Source organism: Pecten maximus, chromosome 7 (genome assembly GCF_902652985.1).
Source record: "Pecten maximus chromosome 7, xPecMax1.1, whole genome shotgun sequence".
Classification (NCBI taxonomy): Eukaryota; Metazoa; Mollusca; class Bivalvia; order Pectinida; family Pectinidae; genus Pecten; species Pecten maximus.
In genome coordinates, this window is record NC_047021.1 from 21,295,538 (window position 1) to 21,319,949 (window position 24,412).

General features: G+C 36.5%; 1 protein-coding gene across 2 annotated transcripts in view; it reads right to left on the reverse strand.

Moving 5' to 3' along the window:
- LOC117331896 (transcription cofactor vestigial-like protein 4) overlaps window positions 1-24,412 on the reverse strand; it is a 63,942-nt gene that overhangs the window by 24,689 nt on the left and 14,841 nt on the right. Inside the window, exon 1 of one of the 2 annotated variants that reach the window (XM_033890857.1) lies at window positions 9,635-10,154. The exons of the other annotated variant lie outside the window; for it this stretch is intronic. Within the exon in view, the coding sequence (XP_033746748.1) occupies window positions 9,635-9,938 (304 nt within the window). The 5' untranslated portion in view covers window positions 9,939-10,154. Of the gene's footprint in view, window positions 1-9,634; window positions 10,155-24,412 lie in introns of those variants that run through there. 2 annotated transcript variants of the gene reach the window in all.

Sequence of the window (24,412 nt, forward strand, 5' to 3'; positions counted from 1 at the left end):
CCTGGTATTAATCTTCAGAGATAAACAAGTTGGACTTCAATGGTAGCTAGGCGGATAGTGGTTATGATGTCCCTATATGTATCATACAGTGGTCGTACTAATTAAATACACATGCCATTTAAATCCAATTATCCAACAAATGTGGTGATGTTCTAAGTCCACTACTGGAAAAGGTAAATCACCACAATCAAATAAATAGATAAATGTTTACACAGCAAAATCGTATCACAAAATATAACATGTTGACAAGTACATATACACTTGATACCATTATACATCAAAGTATTTGCAATGTGAATTCATTCAAAAGCAGCTTTAAGGACAGAAGTTCAAAATGTCAGAAGAAAAAATATGGTTTAAAGTATATAGATTTAAAATCAAAACAATCCAACTTCTTCATACTAGCTATTTAGTTGATATCGTCCCAGAGAATTTTGTTAGAGATACAAAAAAGTAAAGGCAGTTCAGTACAGTTGGTGCAGCAGGCCAAAAAATTGAATTAACACAGAGAATTAGACTGCTTAAGTAGAGTATGTCTGGGTATGGGGAAAAGGAATGTGAGCTAATTATAAATGGCATGTTCACAGGTGTGTTTGATGCGCCTCCGCCCACTGCACCTAACGTAGCCACCAACTTCTGAAAACCTTGAAACTCCACCAACTTGAAAAAAATCTCATGAACCAGACCTCTACAAACCACAAAACTTCATAAACAAATTTACTGTATCAAATCTATAAACTTGTCCCAAATATTTTAAACTTCCAGAAACCTAATACTTCACCAAATTTTTTAGAATAAGTATCCAAAATCTTTCCAAAAAATCACTACATCAAACCTCGCAAGCTTTTTCTACCAGTAAACAAACAAAAAATGCTCAACAAACAGGCATATTTAACAAAGTCTACATTATACCTCCAATACATTATCCAAGTTACCAACAACTGCAAGCAATATCCATGAAACCACCAGCTTTACCATCAGACCAAAAGTCCCCGAGCTCTGGACATCTATATATATATACATAGAACAACTCTCAATATCTGTATGCAGCATGTCATCCCACCAATTGACAAGCTCCAGAGATACTTACAAGATCATTATATAAATATATAAGAATAATTTGGCATTATATTTTACAGAATGAGTATAGATCAATTTGCTCTGCCCTGACACAAGTTGTGCCATATTTATACATTTTGTCATATACAGTGTATAAGGTCCGGTAACATGGTTTTCACTGGAGCTTGCTAGCATGTGGATTTATTCCATTTGTTGAGAATCTTTATCAATTCAAATGATAATCACTTACCTAACAAAATATTAAGTGGTTAAACATGTCCATATGAAGGACTGATATATCATAATCATGTAACTCCAGTATACATATATATATAAATGAGCTGCTCCCTTCGAACTAGGCTCAAGAGAATTCCTCTTTACTATTTTGGCTAATTTTGTACAGCAACAGTCAAGTGAAGCAGAGGATGTCATAGGTTTGATCCCAAATACTTTTATGGAGGCATTAACAAATGGTAACCTCTGTTTCAATTATATGATGATTAAGAATCATGATTACATAAAATATTAATGGTGTACAAGTATACAAGTATACGTGGTGTACAGGTATACAAACATACATGGTGTACAGGTATACATGGTGTACAGGTATACAAACATACATGGTGTACATGTATACAAACACACATGGTGTACAGGTATACAAACATACATGGTGTACAGGTATACATGGTGTACAGGTATACAAACATACCTGGTGTACAGGTATACAAACATACATGGTGTACATGTATACAAACACACATGGTGTACAGGTATACAAACAAACATGGTGTACAGGTATACAAACATACACGGTGTACAGGTATACAAACATACACGGTGTACAGGTATACAGTGTACAGGTATACATGGTGTACAGGTATACAAACATACATGGTGTACAGGTATACAAACATACATGGTGTACAGGTATACAAACATACCTGGTGTACAGGTATACATGGTGTACAGGTATACATGGTGTACAGGTATACATGGTGTACAGGTATACAAACATACATGGTGTACAGGTATACAAACATACATGGTGTACAGGTATACAAACATACATGGTGTACAGGTATACAAACATACATGGTGTACAGGTATACAAACATACACGGTGTACAGGTATAATGGTGTACAGGTATACAAACATACATGGTGTACAGGTATACAAACATACATGGTGTACAGGTATACATGGTGTACAGGTATACATGGTGTACAGGTATACAAACATACATGGTGTACAGGTATACAAACATACATGGTGTACAGGTATACAAACATACCTGGTGTACAGGTATACATGGTGTACAGGTATACATGGTGTACAGGTATACCTGGTGTACAGGTATACATGGTGTACAGGTATACAAACATACATGGTGTACAGGTATACAAACATACATGGTGTACAGGTATACAAACATACATGGTGTACAGGTATACAAACATACATGGTGTACAGGTATACATGGTGTACAGGTATACAAACATACATGGTGTACAGGTATACAAACATACATGGTGTACAGGTATACAAACATACATGGTGTACAGGTATACAAACATACCTGGTGTACAGGTATACAAACATACATGGTGTACAGGTATACATGGTGTACAGGTATACAAACATACATGGTGTACAGGTATACAAACATACATGGTGTACAGGTATACATGGTGTACAGGTATACAAACATACATGGTGTACAGGTATACATGGTGTACAGGTATACAAACATACACGGTGTACAGGTATACAAGGTGTACAGACACCACCAGCAGTGAAATGAAGTCATTATTCATAAATATTACAAGGATAAACTTGTGATAAGAAATCTTCATGTCATGTTTGCAGTCCTTGCATTTTATACATACAGTAGACAAATATATTAAGTCAAGAAATTCCTGAGAGGAAATTAAATAATAACCATTTCCGTCTTGATATTAATTATTAGATAATCATAATCTAAATATAACTATAATTAATTTACGGAGTCAAAAAGTCAACATTCATTCATTTGTCACTGTGGCTCCTTTCCAGAGACAGTCGGTGAACTCTGACCTTATGTGGGCGGAGATTTGTGTATGGTGGAGTTTGATGGGAAATAAATCTATTGTAAAATATGCCCTCTCATCTCTTGTGGCCGTGTTTCACCTGAAATTTGTTTTCTTCTACAATTAGTTGTAACAGATAATTGATGCCTGGCATATAGTGATATATCCACATATTCAAACTAAAGGTCATTGTATTTGTTTTAATTCATACCATAAATGCCAGGAAGACAACCCTATGAACCCTAATTTTGCTTTAAAGATTCATTAATTTCCCAGAACAATTATTTGACGGGCCTGGTTGTCTTTTTTTCTCTCTCTTGTATTCCTTCTTTCTTCCTTTCTCAATCTATTACTATCTTTCTTCTTTCTTTCATTATGCTTATTTTTCTTTTATTTCCCATATCTATTTTAAAAAATCACAGGTTTTTTCTAAACTGTTCATACCCTTTTATATATTCTACATGGTTGTAAATTGAAAGTACATTACCATTAAAAGCTCTGTAAACCCTCCCTATGTGTTTCTACTGTTATATATGTTAACCAATAGTTATATATAAATATCTTTTTTTCCACAACAGATGGTACATATAAACACATAATGGAACCAAAAAAGATCGCATTCAGTCGATTTTTTTGTAAAATTTCCCAGTTATATTTACCTGTAAAATCTACATAAGTGTCCTTCACATTAGTGATGTCATTACGCCCGGAGGATGTGATCTCCGAATTAGCCGAGTTTCCATTACTACTGTATATACATCTCGTTTAAGAACACTGGATGATAATGTATACAAGTCTGTGGTAATAAATTTAATACTCATTAAGTAACAGGATTCGTAAATCTAGACATTTAATATGATACTGTAATTCATCAACGTCCTCAATTCAAATTTACGATGATATACTAACAATGGTTTAAGTAGAACGTAAGTTTTGTTGGTGTTTCTAATGAATTAAATATCACGAATAAAACAAACTGATTTTGAAAATTTATGTGGTTTACAATATCAACTCAGTGTATTTTTTTCCTATCATTAGTATCAATAAAACCTCAATACCAGATACGCCCTGTATTTACATAATTACGAGATATAAGGCCTATCATCTTTTCAAACAACTACAGAAAGACACACACAATGAACAGGGATTGTGTTTATAAAACTGCCTTGTCACCTTGGTCACTGCCCCCAGGTAAACATCAAGGATAACCGTGATGATACAGCACGTTTTACCCTGTCATCCTCACCACATTGAATCACCACATTGAATCCCGTCCGATCGTATCTCTACCGCTGCACACTTCCTGTACCTGCCCCGATATATATGTCACACACAGCAACAGTATGTCTCCAAATCAAAGGTTTTAATGTGCTAATATTTACTCATCAAAATGAACTGTATACAAATGCGATATATAAATGCCATTCCAAATGAGAACAGGAAGGTCATATTACAACAAAGACAATTCAAAGCAGAAAGGATTTAATTATCTCTTATGGATCTAAAAGAAGTGACACTTTCACATTTTTGTAATCTTTAAAAGCCTATCAGGTTTACACCTGACTTAGTGATGCTATCAGCAATATTCAGGTGATGGATGTGCTAGCTGTGCAAGTTAATCAAACTACAAATCTTTATCGCAATTGAAGAGTTCCCACATAACTCTCTCAAGTGGAAATTGTCAATATTAATCACACATATCACATATACTTTCATAGAATTAGTCGCATGTATTAATTTGTATTAACTCTTGGTCACATATATAGCATCTATATAGCATCTATATAGCATCTATATCTAAGTATTGTAGTGAAAAAAGTGGCACAATATAGACACCCAATCCCATCTTCTGTACACATCAAGGTGACAGTGTAACTATATAGTGACATACCACCTCACCCTCCCTACATGTCATGGTGACAGTGTAACTATAGTGACATACCACCTCACCCTCCCTACATGTCATGGTGACAGTGTAACTATAGTGACATACCACCTCACCCTCCCTACATGTCATGGTGGCAGTGTAACTATAGTGACATACCACCTCACCCTCCCTACATGTCATGGTGACAGTGTAACTATAGTGACATACCACCTCACCCTCCCTACATGTCAAGGTGACAGTGTAACTATAGTGACATACCACCTCACCCTCCCTACACACCAAGGTGACAGTGTAACTATAGTGACATACCACCTCACCCTCCCTACACACCAAGGTGACAGTGTAACTATAGTGACATACCACCTCACCCTCCCTACATGTCAAGGTGACAGTGTAACTATAGTGACATACCACCTCACCCTCCCTACATGTCACGGTGACAGTGTAACTATAGTGACATACCACCTCACCCTCCCTACACACCAAGGTGACAGTGTAACTATAGTGACATACCACCTCACCCTCCCTACATGTCATGGTGACAGTGTAACTATAGTGACATACCACGTCAACCTCCCTACACACCAAGGTGACAGTGTAACTATAGTGACATACCACCTCACCCTCCCTACACACCAAGGTGACAGTGTAACTATAGTGACATACCACCTCACCCTTCCTACATGTCATGGTGATAGTGTAACTATAGTGACATACCACCTCACCCTCCCTACACACCAAGGTGACAGTGTAACTATAGTGACATACCACCTCACCCTCCCTACATGTCATGGTGACAGTGTAACTATAGTGACATACCACCTCACCCTCCCTACACACCAAGGTGACAGTGTAACTATAGTGACATACCACCTCAACCTCCCTACACACCAAGGTGACAGTGTAACTATAGTGACATACCACCTCACCCTCCCTACACACCAAGGTGACAGTGTAACTATAGTGACATCATCTCAATGGCCCCACATCAGTAACAGTATAACCATAGTAACACACCATCCCCACCTCACAGTGACAGTGTAACCATAGTAACACACCATCCCCACCTCACAGTGACAGTGTAACCATAGTAACACACCATCCGCACCTCACAGTGACAGTGTAACCATAGTAACACACCATCCGCACCTCACAGTGACAGTGTAACCATAGTAACACACCATCCCCACCTCACAGTGACAGTGTTACCATAGTAACACACCATCCCCACCTCACAGTGACAGTGTAACCATAGTAACACACCATCCCCACCTCACAGTGACAGTGTAACCATAGTAACACACCATCCCCACCTCAGTGACAGTATAACCATAGAAACACACCATCCCCACCTCACAGTGACAGTGTAACCATAGTAACACACCATCCCCACCTCACAGTGACAGTATAACCATAGTAACACACCATCCCCACCTCACAGTGACAGTGTAACCATAGTAACACACCATCCCCACCTCAGTGACAGTATAACCATAGAAACACACCATCCCCACCTCACAGTGACAGTGTAACCATAGTAACACACCATCCCCACCTCAGTGACAGTATAACCATAGAAACACACCATCCCCACCTCACAGTGACAGTGTAACCATAGTAACACACCATCCCCACCTCACAGTGACAGTGTAACCATAGTAACACACCATCCCCACCTCACAGTGACAGTGTAACCATAGTAACACACCATCCCCACCTCAGTGACAGTATAACCATAGAAACACACCATCCCCACCTCACAGTGACAGTGTAACCATAGTAACACACCATCCCCACCTCACAGTGACAGTATAACCATAGTAACACACCACCTAACAGTGACAGTGTAACCATAGTAACACACCATCCCCACCTCACAGTGACAGTGTAACCATAGTAACACACCATCCCCACCTCACAGTGACAGTGTAACCATAGTAACACACCATCCGCACCTCACAGTGACAGTGTAACCATAGTAACACACCATCCGCACCTCACAGTGACAGTGTAACCATAGTAACACACCATCCCCACCTCACAGTAACAGTGTAACCATAGTAACACACCATCCGCACCTCACAGTGACAGTGTAACCATAGTAACACACCATCCGCACCTCACAGTGACAGTGTAACCATAGTAACACACCATCCCCACCTCACAGTAACAGTGTAACCATAGTAACACACCATCCGCACCTCACAGTGACAGTATAACCATAGTAACACACCATCCCCACCTCACAGTGACAGTGTAACCATAGTAACACACCATCCGCACCTCACAGTGACAGTATAACCATAGTAACACACCATCCGCACCTCACAGTGACAGTGTAACCATAGTAACACACCATCCCCACCTCACAGTGACAGTGTAACCATAGTAACACACCATCCGCACCTCACAGTGACAGTGTAACCATAGTAACGCACCATCCCCACCTCACAGTGACAGTGTAACCATAGATGCTTAGCACACTTATAAGTCCAAGACCGATTATAGACTTGACACTGATACCTGTCAATGCAGAAATCAACCATGGGGAGCACGAGAGGAGAAATGGAATAAAGCATTAGACAAGTAAATAAGTTTGTTTTGACCTCATATTTGTTAACACCAAACCCTGTTATTGTACGTTTTCTGTGTAGCGAATAGACATTTTTGTTTGAAAAAAATGTTCTCGATCGTGTCCGACTAAAGAAAATTCATCACTTTTCAGAGTTTCGTAGAGCTCTGCGTGTGAAAGAAATAGACTTCTTAGGTGTCATGTTAAAGGTTACTATCTTAACTTTTGATTAAGACTATCATCATTGAAAAATCTTTTCTGATAAAATTTTGACGACACTTTGAATGAAATTGGCCCATTTTTTGCCGGACAGAGGAGTTTCAGACCTTTCTCTATATATTAGTCTATAATCGGTCTTGGACTTCTAAACGTGCTAAGCACCTATGGTGTAACCATATATACGATGATTATAATGTAATTAGGAACAGAGGACCTCATTATCTTTGACATTACTCTTGGTGTCCTGAAATATTCCACCATTTTTCCAAATTCAAGAAAATGTCCACAGAAAATTCCAGAGCAGTATACAAACAACTAGGATTTACCTTGCCAGATATCTACCTGTACATACAATGAGTCACCCAAATATCTAAGATGACATTTTTTTCTTAAATTTCTTTCATGAACTACCTCAAATTCTGCAACCCATGTAGGGAAAAGAGCTGTCCTAAGACACTTGTAAACTAGGATGTGCTGCCTGATAAGTGTTTACCTGACTGATTGTATTTACCTGTACTCTCCTCAACCTCAACTCCACTTCTGTAAACGGTACCCTATATATAATATGTGTAGGTAACCTGCTGAACCCTAAGATAGTTATCCACCACAAATATGACTGATTCAAGACCAGTGAAGTATCTCTTATCTGTACTTTTAAAGGCGGGTGGCATTTTAAATATAGATTGGGGATGATCACTGTACAATGACATTGTATGTAGCTCTGGCTTTGACCTGATTTCTCCATCAACCTTATCTTGGACGATATCAAGACAAAATCATTATCAGTGTAACTTGATACAACAGTCAATATCTGTAATAATTTAATGAGATGTAAATATATTCAACAGTTTTTTTACATATAGCTAAACTTCATAAGGCATTACAATTATATTTATGAATCATTTTCATCATGGATCAACCAGTTTTTTTCACCTATTTTTACCTGTGACTATCGTAATATGTATTTGCCTGTGATAATTGTTATGTGTAGTAAGTTCCCTGTAACTACCTGATTACATATTATATATATGCAAGTGTATATAATTTGTCAAGTAGCAATAACGACAGTTCAGAAAAATACATACATTGTAATTTACCAGTAATTCCCAGAATATGCATTTCTGAGTGATTATTCTATATAGCTGTGATTATTCTAATCAATATATATATATACCTGTGATTATTTATTTACCTGTTATTATCCCGATATGTATTTACCTGTGATTTGTATTTACCTGTAATTACATGAGTATTCATTTACCTGTAATTACATGAGCATTCATTTACCTGTAATTACATGAGCATTCATTTACCTGTAATTACATGAGTATTCATTTACCTGTAATTACATGAGCATTCATTTACCTGTAATTACATGAGTATTCATTTACCTATAATTACATGAGTATTCATTTACCTGTAATTACATGAGCATTCATTTACCTGTATTTACATGAGTATTCATTTACCTGTAATTACATGAGCATTCATTTATCTGTACTTACATGACTATGTATTTACTGGTGATAACCTGTGCATTATTTGGTTATCATTTAACTGTGATAATTCAATTATATATTTACAAGTAATTACCTAGTTTTATATATTTGAGATATTCTGGCAGTATTAGCCTGTAATTACCTTGTTACATATTTACCTTTGATTACGTACTGGTGTATTTACTTGTCATATTTGCGTAATTATTTACCTGTAATTACCTTATAATGTATTCACTTGTATTTACCTAGTCTATTATAATGTACCTGTATTTAATTAGTTGTAATCACCTTTTTAATTTCCTGTTACTACCTGTAAAATTTATTTACCTGCAAGTTTGAGGTACCATGATGGCCAAGTCGATGCCTCCCAGGATGGAGGCACCACATAATCTGCGACGTCCGAGGGAAAGTATCCAGGCCGAGACAGATTACACGGACAGTTCACAAGATTACACCAGACAGGGGGAAGGGGGTGTGTAGAGGGGCGCCACAGGGGCAGGGGCAGCAATGAGCTGTGGCCCAGCCCAGGCAGTCCCGGGGGATAGAGTCCTGAACCCCCACCTAGAAGATTACTCCTCATGTCTGTGAATGTGGCCAGGTGGGACTCGCCCAGCACTGACATCCCTGTCATAGAGTCCTCACAGGTGTGAACTATACAGGTACAGAAGCTTGTCCCCACACAGAGACTACCCCATCTATATCCAACACGTACAAATCACACAATCTTTAAAACAGATGGATTCCTGTCTAGTCCCAGCGGAACAGATCCACACTGGGCATATAAACAAAACACATGCAGCAGACTGACGACTACAGGAGATACACTGATGTACCACACCACTGCGTATAGTAGATCACTTAACACCCTACACTCACAAAAACGTAACAATCGCTGTCACTCAACCCCTCACAGCTCCGCCTCCAACACCTCTCATTGGTTTACCCTCTAACTTTGACCTTTCTCAAAACTTCAGGTAAATAGGACATTCATAAACATGTAGAGTTGATCGGTTCCCTATCTAGCTACTAGTACAGGGGCTGGGGCATAGTGATCCAGGTTTAAAACTTGGGGGTCAGGGGTCAGAGGTTTCAAGTGTAGGGGTCACATCCTTCAAGGTATATCCTGGGGATTTACAAAGGTATACACCCCTTGTAAAACACTGCCCTATTGTGCTGGCCAGGTATGATTACTATGTATGTCAAAGAGGACGTATACTCTGTTTCTTATTACTACCGTCCACATTCAGGACACACAGTGGCTTGTTCTGTGTTCTGATACCAACACCTGACCTTACTGCTGCAGCAGGCAAAACTGCCATTAATCTTTATATATTCCATATACTGGTACCACAACACTACCACCTCCCCCATATGTCCTGCCCCATGACAACTATTTACCCTCAAGTGGAGAGATGTTTATATGTTATATAATATACATTATCAGTTCACGCATTGTAAAAACTCTCACACTCAATTAGAGAATCAAAACACATAATATCATTAAGATTTTAATCAGATTCGAGTTTCTCCATTAATTCTCAAGTTGAAACACTTTCCAATGCTTTTAAAAGTGTTTACTTCATGTCTAAAACATGGCACCATGTATTTACCTTAGTAAATGACATCTTTAATTTCTTCATTTGATAATTCTGATAAAATTGTGTCCTAATTGACTTAATCATCTGACAATTTATAGACCTACAAATGTCCTACAACAACCTGCCTTATCTGACCATTTATACACCTGCTAATGTCCTACAACAACCTGTCTTATCTGACCATTTATAGACCTACATGTACCAATGTTCTACAACAACCTGTCTTATCTGACCATTTATAGACCTACATGTACGAATGTTCTACAACAACCTGCCTTATCTGACCATTTATAGACCTACATGTACCAATGTCCTACAACAACCTGCCTTATCTGACCATTTATAGACCTACATGTACCAATATCCTACAACAACCTGCCTTATCTGACCATTTATAGACCTACATGTACCAATATCCTACAACAACCTGCCTTATCTGACCATTTATAGACCTACATGTACCAATGTTCTACAACAACCTGCCTTATCTGACCATTTATAGACCTACGTGTACCAATGTTCTACAACAACCTGCCTTATCTGACCATTTATAGACCTACGTGTACCAATGTTCTACAACAACCTGTCTTATTTGACCATTTATATACCTACATGTACCAATGTCCTATAACAACCTATCTGACGATTGATAGATCTCCTATTTTTTTTTTTTTACTTGTGTTCTATGAAAAACTGCTTTATCTAACATTAAGATTTACCTGTATTTTGTAACAACTGCCTTGCACAAAAAATGTACATACTCTTTATTTTTGCATGACTGCAAATATGCAAAAAATTTATCTGAAGAAAACCCCCAAAATATTCATCAGTTTCCTTCACCTGTGTAATTCTAAACACAGCCTATATATATATACCTTTTAAACATTTTACCTGATATGAACAAGCTTAATGACCCAATCGTCCCTGATGACATAAGTATATAATTACAGTGATCATAATCTACCAGATCTTCTAATGTTTCTGATATGAAAACTAGGAAATACAGTAAAGTAGAGAAATGGTAGCTCGGGTCAAGCAGGGTGTCTCCAGCCATTACGTGTCCCAAGACATAAAGATAGTGCTTTCCTAGCAAGGCAATGTATACCAATTAACCACGGACATGCAGTGTGCCCGTCTTTACTGTAAGCGAGACAGTACTTTAAATTTCCTAGTCAGCATTAAGATAATGTCCAAATTAAGGTAATTAGCTTAGACAGTGTGACAATGCCCCCAGCAAGCAAGTGCCCTAGCTGTACCAATAAGACATTCATATGCAGCGTCTGAGTTTCCGGTGACGGGACGGGACAGGATGGGACGGGACAGGACGGGAAAGGACGGAACGGGACAGGCTGGGCTGGGCTGGGCTGGGTTGGGCTGGGCTGGGCTGGGCTGGGCTGGGCTGGCCTGGGTAGGTAAGGAGATAATTCATTACGTGTTCCCAGATAGTGAAGACTTAACCTTCCTAACCAGCAAGGCCATGTCCTATAAACGGTGAGTCCCACACCTGAATGAGGCATTCACATCCATTATACCCATCATTGTGATTGTCCCTAGCCATTCAAACGGTGTCTTTAAATTTCAAGTCATAGAGATTTGTCATATTGCAAAGGAAATAATGTATTACAACAGCTGTCCCTCTTCACAAATCCCACCACACATTGTGTATTTGCATACTGAATTTATTTATCAGTCAAACTCATGTATTAATCAAAGATTTATTTCATAAAAATAACATTTTCAGTGTAATATCTAATACGGTATAATGTATACTGTCAGCTTGGCTGCTCCCCTAGTGTAACTATGTATATTTAGAGAATAGGTGTCACTGAAATGTGACAGGCTGACAGAAAACTTAAAGATGGCAGTGCAGTGGCTAAATACATCACCTGTCTTTTGTTAACAGTTAAACTAATTCCTTGTCTAATTAATTTCAAACAGTTATACTTATTGCTTATTCTGATTAGTTTTTTTCTAATTAACAGTAATGCCAGTATAGCTTTAATTTTGCTCTCTCCTATATAATATCCTTTTTTAATTACCTGTTTTGACTAAAACTAATATGCCATTTTTTCAGTTCATTCTGACAAGCCATGGATCTATTCTGGATAATTCTGTCAAGTTTCCCTGATTAGTGTGAATATGCACAGTTCTGTTTATCTTAGTACTGGTATATAAATTTTATACAAACATAACTGAAAGTTTCATTTTTCATCTGAACTCCAAAAGAATGACTGTTAATCCGATAGTACATACAAATCAACAGGCTTGTAGATCAAAATTCACCCACAATCTCTCATGTAGAGTAAGATACAGTCCGTTTAACCTTTATCATAACATACTTAGTCACCATGTCCAAGGATCTCTATAGCAAACATCCAAAGAGCTCTGAGAATGCTGAAACAACAGAGATTGAACATCTCTATAACAACCATCATTTCATTATATTTAGAGCAAATGCATGCATGTAAAACACAGACATGATATAGGAAGTGTAAATATATTGGTAGCATTTTAAACTGGGAGAAACCATTAACCTTTTAACATCCTTTGCTAAGTGTCTTTTTATATACTGCCTCATTGCCCACCCTCATTAAACGAAGTTTTTTCCGTGAGTGATAAATAGGTAACTCAGGTGTAAAGTGCTGTTGGCGGCAGTCCAGGTAAAATTAGTCCTTACCTGTACAGGTATCAGCCTTCCTTAATACTTGTGTACCCTGATAGGGTCACTAGGTCATCGTCAGTCCTCAAGACCAGAGAACTACTACTTACATCAACTACAAAGTATACACACTGGTACCCCTGCTGGAAACAATCTCATCCACACCCTGAACTTCAGGCCAAAGTGGCATATAATGATTAATAACATGATCATATTGTGTGTAAAAATCTAATTACTGGAACATTTTCTTCCTTTTGTTGTAGGATCATGTACACTGGATGCAAACCTATATCTTTACCTCAGCAGATAACGATCAAATATGCATTAGCATCTAGAATTAATGTAATACAAGTATGCCTTTTGTTCTTTTTTTCCATCAAAATATTTCTGAGATAAAGGTTAACATTCAGCTTTTAATTATTTTTCATTGTATCAAAATTAAAGATTAACATGTATATCATGCCTATCATAACATTAACCTTTCAGTCAATATCATATCAGCCGAATAGAAAAACCTACCAAAGGCCACAAATTATTGTATGCAAAATCAACATAAATCCATTTTGATGAGTTACATATTCATTTTAGTATACTGGTAAAGTCTAGCTCAATTTTAGTCTTAATATTGATTCATTATTGTTGCTTTATATTGCTGTTGCTTTTAATGTTTGCCTGTGGGAGTAGTCACCGTTGACACTCATGATCTGACTAATACTCAAATTGGTACTCCAATCCAGCTAATCTGGAAATGTTCAGTTGATTGTATAGAAGCTTGACCATCCAGGCCACCTACCTCTATAATACCTATCAGTTTATACCAGTGTAAGTAGATCACAACACTAAGCTTCATGAGACCACAAAGCCACAAGGATGACTGGTCCGTAGAAATGGACACACGCCAAGTTTGACGACACCAACGACACCAACAGTACAGGTTGACCACGGTTGTTAGATTTAACACTAAATATTGACTAGAAGTTTGTTTATAAACTCAAATTTTGGGGAAACACATTTGTTTTTTTAATTACTTTCATCATAATATTTTGATTATTTTTAACCAAGATCATATAAAAAATCTAAATGTTAAAGTGCTGAATTTTATACATGTTCGAATTTCTATTGTTTATTTTTTCAACTTTCCTTTGTTTCTACCCTTGTGGTTATGATAAGCTTGACTATACTGACTTTGGGAGTAATGGGATACTGATTATCACCTATATATACTGCTAGACTTCTACAGACTAAACTCCCAATCATCACACATATTTTTACCCTGCAAAGGTGAGTTTTGCCATAAGTCCCCAACATCCCTTTATTTGGTCCACTTATCAACTCCAACAGAAGTATGTTACAGCCAGTGTAATGGAGTATAAAGCTGTTGTCTTTTAAATCTCTCAGATCATTCAGCTAGAGTGCTGGCCAAGTTTTACAGGTGTTGCCTTGTGGTCTCAGGAAGCTGACAAATTGGCTGGTCTGTGCTGTTGTGGCTGTGTGCTTGGGCCAGACACTTTGCCTTAATTGCTCTGGATGGCATACAAGGGGCCTCCTGTATGGTGTTTAGTTAGGTAGTCACCAACTACTACAAGGAGACCCCACCTTAAAATGACCCTGGCTGTTCACAGGGCGATAAACCAAGAAAACAGACAAGCAAACAATTTGAACTCTTTCAGTATGTCAGCTTCAGGTGTTGAATCTTTTTAACACTTATACAACTCATGGATCCCCGTTAAAGTTGACTGTCATGTATCCATAGTCAATGAACAATTTTCATAATTTGATTTCATTGCAATTATCAATCAGAGTTTTACTCATCATATTCCCAATGCAAATGACCTGTAGACTCTCTATAATCCCAATTTTAGGAATGTCTCACAAAAATACAAACATTTTATATAACTTTGAAACAAAAAATCTCACTAATTTACCTGCAAGAAATATTTTTGCTTTGAAATGTTAATGTGAGTGGCCGGGTGAAATATTTTAAATAAGGGGTATCTTAATCTGCTGGGAGTTGAATCTCTGTGTGACTATCATTAGATGAGGATGAATATGGCTACTAACTTGTCAATCTGTGTGGTCTTAGATCTCGAGGCATCGGACACTGTGATTCACTTAATATGAAAAACCATCTTATGGACTTCATAAACTGCTAATGACCTAAGCCCTTTTAGTTAATCTAAAGTCGTGTGAGGATATATAATAAGTCATTTCCCCTCTTTGACCTTGAAGTGTGAGAGAGATAGGGAGAGACTTTTCATCCATTATTGTAATCAAAGGATGAATTATCATGAATATCACAGGATGGTGAAGAGGGCGGAGTTCCAGAACCCAGCAGGGACCTGACGGCTTTTTTCTGTCCATTACACCATCAACATATCATCGCAAGTTTGCTGTTTCACCTCAATGAATAGAATGAAATTGCCAGCCTGTCCAGACCTGTGAAAGGTTTCAAATTTTAACAAACTGCTATAAGTCTACATGTACAGGAGATCTGCGATCTATATGTTATAGCCACAAAGTGAAATTGATACACACTGTATTTCTTATTTGGGGAGTCCTCAAGATGTGATCATTCTAGACAAAAAACTGCTTTAAAGTTAACATGTTTCTGAACCTGTATTGATACAACTATAAACATATGGTATAATATGTCTATATCAATCATACAAATTAACAAGGTATAACTACGTATACACTATAGGGATCTGTGTGGAGAACGTGGCCTCCTATATCACATCATTAAAAGCATGGAATAACTTGTACCACCAGGCGGTCTCAGGATTATATCAAAGTTGGTCAGGAGCAACAAGAGTACAGAGCTAAAGTACAGATATCATATGTATACACAACACAAAATATGCTACGCGTTAACTGATATATGCACTGTCAGTCAAAAATTAAAATCAGCATTCACTAAAGAACTTTACGCATGCAACTTATGAAATTTTATCTGTGTTCATGATATAAAGATATTTCCTTTTTTCCTGTTTAGTTTTCCATCTACTCATACCTTAAATATTTTCTTATTTTTCATGGGCAGTTCAAAGATATAATTTATACCAATGTAACACTAGCCAGGTTTTTAAGGTCCACCCCAGTACTCTGGGTTTCGGTACTGTTTAGAAGGGTAGGGGAAAAAACACTATGTAAAAAGCTTGGTGCAGACAGTGTGATGTACGAGATAGGCCGACCATGACAGCTATTTCCTGTGGTCGCCTTCTTAATGAACTCCATTCAAGAGATAGCATACTCTTATATCTACACATTTTTTATTCAGTCACTACATATCACAGCTATATATCTATAACTCGTATCTATAGCAGGCTTTATGTAGCTCTGCGCTTTTTTTACTATACTTTTCATTCACAAATGTTTCCATCTTTATCTACATTGATTACTTTGTTTTGCACCTGATTTCCTTGAGGTGAAAATTTCTTACGTAAGACTGCACCTAATGAAATTCATTTTTGCAAGAACCTTAATTACCAATGAAGTGAAATGTTCTGTAAACTTATTCACATAAACACATGCATTTCCTGTACTCAAATGGTGCAGTCATGGCAAAGCTAGATATGATTCATTTGTCGCGGTTTCCGTAACAACACTGTTTATAGATGCCATGACAACTTCAGACCACCTGTCAAGATCATCAAGACATCAAATAAATATAATGTTAACTTCACCAAACTCTGGTGGACCTACCCCGGTAACAAATGTCCTTGTCTGATGGAATCGCTATATTTGGAACCATTCTTAATATTTCTTTCACTGCATACAGGTATTGATTAAAACTTAGAAATAGAAGTGAAAAGCAATGCCTAACAGAGAAAGCATTTTAGTCGAAATAATACAACTTTTGTTCATTTTGTCAGCTTTTGATTTACGAGATTATTATGACAGCTACTTAGTAGGGAATGCCAGGTAATATACCATAACAGGTGTCTTTTGGACTCCATGATAATATGTCCGTCCTTATGTGGTATTTAATAACTTGTATGAAACAGTGTGGTGAATTGAGAATCAGTTATGGTGTAATAAAATTCAGACCAGTTATACACATACATTGTGAGTCTGTTACTCAGACGAGTTATATATGTATACATTGTAAGTTTGTAATTCAGACCAGTAACACACGTACATTGCGAGTCTGTAATTCAGACCTGTTATATATGTACATTGTGAGTCTGTAATTCAGATCAGTTATATATGTACATTGTAAGTCTGTAATTCAGACCAGTTATATATGTACATTGTCTGTAATTCAGACCAGTTATATATGTACATTGTGAGTCTGTAATTCAGACCAGTTATATATATATATGTACATTGTAAGTCTGTAATTCAGACCAGTTTTATATGTACATTGTCTGTAATTCAGACCAGTTATATATGTACATTGTAAGTCTGTAATTCAGACCAGTTTTATATGTACATTGTGAGTCTGTAATTCAGACCAGTTTTATATGTACATTGTGAGTCTGTAATTCAGACCAGTTATATATGTACATTGTAAGTCTGTAATTCAGACCAGTTATATATGTACATTGTGAGTCTGTAATTCAGACCAGTTATATATGTACATTGTGAGTCTGTAATTCAGACCAGTTATATATGTACATTGTGAGTCTGTAATTCAGACCAGTTATATATGTACATTGTGAGTCTGTAATTCAGACCAGTTATATATGTACATTGTGAGTCTGTAATTCAGACCAGTTATATATGTACATTGTGAGCCTGTAATTCTGATCAGTTATATATGTACATTGTCTGTAATTCAGACCAGTTATATATGTACATTGTGAGTCTGTAATTCAGACCAGTTATATATATATATGTACATTGTAAGTCTGTAATTCAGACCAGTTTTATATGTACATTGTCTGTAATTCAGACCAGTTATATATGTACATTGTAAGTCTGTAATTCAGACCAGTTTTATATGTACATTGTGAGTCTGTAATTCAGACCAGTTTTATATGTACATTGTGAGTCTGTAATTCAGACCAGTTATATATGTACATTGTAAGTCTGTAATTCAGACCAGTTATATATGTACATTGTGAGTCTGTAATTCAGACCAGTTATATATGTACATTGTCTGTAATTCAGACCAGTTATGTATGTACATTGTGAGTCTGTAATTCAGACCAGTTATATATGTACATTGTGAGTCTGTAATTCAGACCAGTTATATATGTACATTGTGAGTCTGTAATTCAGACCAGTTATATATGTACATTGTGAGTCTGTAATTCAGACCAGTTATATATGTACATTGTGAGTCTGTAATTCAGACCAGTTATATATGTACATTGTGAGCCTGTAATTCTGATCAGTTATATATGTACATTGTGAGTCTGTAATTCAGACCAGTTATATATGTACATTGTGAATCTGTAATTCAGACCAGTTATATATGTACATTGTGAGTCTGTAATTCAGACCAGTTATATATGTACATTGTGAGTCTGTAATTCAGACCAGTTATATATGTACATTGTAAGTCTGTAATTCAGACCAGTTATATATGTACATTGTCTGTAATTCAGATCAGTTATATATATATATGTACATTGTAAGTCTGTAATTCAGACCAGTTATATATGTACATTGTGAGTCTGTAATTCAGACCAGTTATATATGTACATTGTGAGTCTGTAATTCAGACCAGTTATATATGTACATTGTGAGTCTGTAATTTAGACCAGTTATATATGTACATTGTGAGTCTGTAATTCAGACCAGTTATATATGTACATTGTAAGTCTGTAATTCAGACCAGTTATATATGTACATTGTGAGTCTGTAATTCAGACCAGTTATATATGTACATTGTCTGTAATTTAGACCAGTTATATATGTACATTGTGAGCCTGTAACTCTGATCAGTTATATATGTACATTGTGAGTCTGTAATTCAGATCAGTTATATATGTACATTGTGAGCCTGTAATTTAGACCAGTTATATATGTACATTGTAAGTCTGTAATTCAGACCAGTTATATATGTACATTGTAAGTCTGTAATTCAGACCAGTTATATATGTACATTGTGAGTCTGTAATTCAGACCAGTTTTATATGTACATTGTGAGTCTGTAATTCAGACCAGTTATATATGTACATTGTAAGTCTGTAATTCAGACCAGTTATATATGTACATTGTTAGTCTGTAATTCAGACCAGTTTTATATGTACATTGTAAGTCTGTAATTCAGACTAGTTATACATGTACCTTTTGAGACTATATAACTCCAGACCAGTTATACATGTACATAGCAATTTGCAATTGTGAGACAATAATTGTGCCCACACCAATTGACTTAATCTTTCTGTAGCCTATAGGAACTTGTTAATTATAAACAAAATTATTACTTTACAGTCCTTATATCTGATCAGCTGCAGCTTGTTAAGAAATTGTGCAATATTTTTATCATTCAATATATTAGGATTTACACTCTCATTATCTTAGCTGCACATATATGTACAGTCATGCTGAGGTTATCAGTATAAATAAGAACGAGAGATCCCAGAGGGATCTTGGCGCCCACCATTGAATGATCTTGATAGGTTCCATGTCAGATTGATCTTCTCTCTATTTTTCTGTTCCTCTTACTAATCTGTGTACATTGAGAAACATCCCTCCAGTACTTTTCAAACAAGGGGAACTTATATATGAAATTGGGATTTAGTGATAATGGCTGTCTGTCGGCCATGTTGTTTTCAGATTGGTCCCAAAATGCAATACTATGGACCAAGAGGAACCTACATATGAAATTTGAGAAAGATCCCTTCAGTACCTTCTGTAAAATAGCGATAACAAACTTCAATTGTCAAAATCCAAGATGGCTGCCTGTTGGCCATGTTGTTTTCCGATCGGTCCCAAAATGCAATATGCATAACTACAGACCAAGGGGAACCTGCATATGAAATTTTAGAAAGATCCCTTCATCAGTACTTTCTCAGAAATAGCAATAACAAGAATTGTTTACAGATGGACGAGGGATGGATGAGGGATGGACAGACGGACAGAGGTACAGAGGTACAGATTGACACATGGCAGAAGGACGGCAGAAGGCAGACCATGCGAAATATGTCGGTCCGTCGGACAATGTCTGGTTAATTTGCCGCCGGTCCGGAACCGAACTGTACAGTTCCGGACCGATTGTCCGGCTTTTAGACTATCCCCTGATCATGGTCCCGAATACGTTTGTCGCGAACACGCTTTAATTAAATGGCCGCCGCCATGCTTCGATATGTGGATGGGGCAATGCCCGGCAAGACTTTGAAACGCAGAGCGTCAACGCCAGAGCGATTGGCAAGAAAGCATGCCAGTAGTAAAAAATACGAGGAAAACCGGCCATCTCGTAATGTGAACGGGAAGTGGCAAGACGGCAGACCGTGGCTTGTCCTTGACTTTGCCAATAACAGTATGACCTGTAAAACATGCATCGAGCAGTACACGAGTACATCGAGTAGCATGAGAGGTAAGAACACTTTTATCCATGGATGTAAGAATGCTAGAATATCTGCAGTTGTTGACCACGAAAGCAGTTCAGCGCACAAAAAAGCTGTAGAACTTCAGAAATATATAAATTGCACTTGAGTTTTGGTATTATGTTAAATTGTTTGTTTATGGGAAGAATTTAATTTGTTTTTATTTTAATTGGTAAATTGGTAATCCTACTCACCTACAGGATGGGGCCCAGATTGAGAGAGAAGATGATTTAGAGACTGAAGAGATTGAGGGAATAAAAGAGGGTGAAACTCAGATTGAGGGAAAGAATGAGGATGAGATTGAGGGAAAGAATGAGGGTGAGACAAAGATTGAGGGTGATGTTGAGAGAAAGATTGAGGGCGAGACAGAGATTGAGGGTGATGTTGAGACACAGATTGATGGTGAATGGTCTAGGGAAGAGGACAGCATCATAAGTGAGGAAGAACAACTCATGAGACTTGATTTAATCTTTGGAAAAGATGCAGATGATTTTGACTATTCTGAAGACTATCAAGGCGAAGAGGAGAACTTTGAAAATATCATGATGTTTTCAAGAAGTTGTTAATAGTTTTGCAACGATCATGTGTGTCTTTTGGATCCTTTGTCATAATTAAGAGATTGTTTAAGAGATCAAATAAAAGTTATGATGAAATGACTGTTGATATTTTGTATTTTGTTGACAACAATTCCAGACATTTTGTCATACAATGTAGGTGTGTTAATTCTTCTACAAAGAAGCAATTTTATCATCTACTCTAGAATTGTAAAGCATATAATGCATATCTTCCGCAGACTGAATGTCCTGTAATTTCTTAAAGTTTATCAGACCGAAATGTCCTGTGAAAGTTGATCGGTCTGGTAAATATTCAGAGTTCACCAGACCGAATGTCCTGTGAAAAAAAGTAATATTTCGCATGGTCTGAGAAGGGCGGACGGACGGCGATTTGAATAGCCCATCATCTGATGATGGTGGAGATGGTGGGCTAAAAATGTGTTTCCTGTTAGAAACAAATACAGAAGCTGATATCAGATTTAATCTATATATATATTAGATATCAAAATTAACTTCAAATTTCTAAAATACAAGAATTTATTACATTTATCACAATATAAATATATTCAGATTCCAATTTCAAAATGTTTTTGAAAATAGTCAACTATATACTATACTATGGAATTGTAAACAAATATCAAATTTCTTTTAAAATTTAAACACAGGGTTTGTGACTGGTAGTTTTAAGTTCCTAGATCATCAAATAGACATTTCCATAGGGTACATCACAAATAGGCAGCAAGAGAAAAGGAGTTCCTCCCCTTTAGTAATTAAAACAGGGGGGAAAGAGTAATTTCCCTTTATACACATTTTTTCCATCGGTTGCCAATCTGGTGAAGACTGGTAGAGTTACGCCCCTTGTTTAACAGATTTGATAAGCAATAGATGGTACTTTTACTAAATAAATTGTATATGTTGTCAATTCATGTCATATTCTTACTAACATATTGTTAACTGTTAAATTTTGAAACCTAAAACTGATTATAATTATCAAAAAATTCAATTGCTACACATGAAGCTGAAATCATAATGAAAACCAAAGGTATATAGGTGTATGTGCATAATATCCCCATTGGAAATTCCATCAAGTTTGCAAGTAGAATTTTTAGAGTGGGCTACTAACAGTGTTAAGGAATATAGGATAATTTCTGGATACAGATTTTTGCAAAAAGGACAGAAACATCAAATAAATAGTAAAAGTAAAACAAAAAGTAAATATCTTGAGGCTGGTTTGGGTAATTCAAACCATAGGATGGTGACAATATTCCATTAAACATCCATTATATCCCTTTATCAGGATATACTTAGTGAAGTGCTATTGAGAACTAAATCATATGTGGATGAGGTACTTCCCTTCACAGATAGACAAGGTTTAACCTCCGCATACATTTCCTGTTATACATGTACACTGACCTGAAAATGACTACACATACAACATGCATCAGATTTTGATGTTGTACTTCATCTTCACATTATTCTGGATGAAATTTCATCAGAAACATAGATTTATCAAAATTATAATGTAGAAATTTCTTGAATTAAGGAATTATCAAAATAATAATGTAGCATATTAATTCACAGTAATGGGTACCTAATGTGTAGATTTCTTTTGAAACATGTGTAGAATTAGAAATGATAAAATTAGATTATTTTGTTAAGCAATATACATTATGTCCAATGAAAAAATTGCATAGTCTTTGCAGCATTCATGTGTTTGAGGTATATATAAAATCACTAGAAGATACATAAAAGGCATGAATGCCCCAGATTCTACAAATACAATGCATCTATGAGATGAAAAGATGACTAAACTTGATTTTCTATAACAAATTATGACTAATGGTGACCTTGACCTGAGAACCTTGAAAGGTGAAAACATTCATGGTATTTACTGTTTGTAGTACATTGATCAAATCTACTATCATGATAAAAAGTAGAAGATCAGTGTAATAAAAAGCAGAAATTAAAACATACCTTGATCAGCTGCTCATAAAGTTTTCCTTTTTTAAATGTTTCAGAAAGATATTTCTTAAATAATACTTAATGGTTAACGAGAATTCCACAGAAATGAATGTTATTGCATGGAAACAAATTTTCTATTTATAGTAACAGTACCCTTGACCTTTGACCCAGTTAAAAATCAATCCCATGCAAACACTTGTGGTAAGGAAAAACTGCATGAAGTTTGAGTTTGATCAGCCCAAAGGAACTTGAGTTATGGCACAGAAACAAATATTTTTACCTTTTAGAAGCGGTGCCCTTGACCTTTGACATTCGGATCTTAAAAGCAATCCTTAGTAAGCATTTTTAGTAAGAAAGTTTGTGTTTGATCAGCGCAAGGGAACTTGAGTTAACACATGGAAAACACATTTTGTATTTTTAGTAACAGTGACCTTGACATTTGACCTTTGGACCTGAAAAGCAATCGCAAGCAAACACTTGTAGTAAGGAAGATCTGCAAGAAATTTGAGTTTGATTTGCCAAAAAGAACTTAAGTTATTACACGGGAAAAACAATTCTATTCTTAGTTACAGTGACTGTGACATTTAACCTTTGGACCTAAAAAGCAATACCAAGGAAGCACTTGTGATAAAGAAGATCTGCACGAAGTTTGAGTCAGATTGGCCCAAGGGAACTTGAGCTATCACACGGAAACCTCTGTGCAGACGCAGCCAACACCAACATAGTATTAGTCATACCAATATATGCATGTGCATGCGACACGAAAAATGATTCCATTTAAAAAGCAACAGACTCACATAGCAAAGCTGAATAATAAACTCTGTATCCAAAAA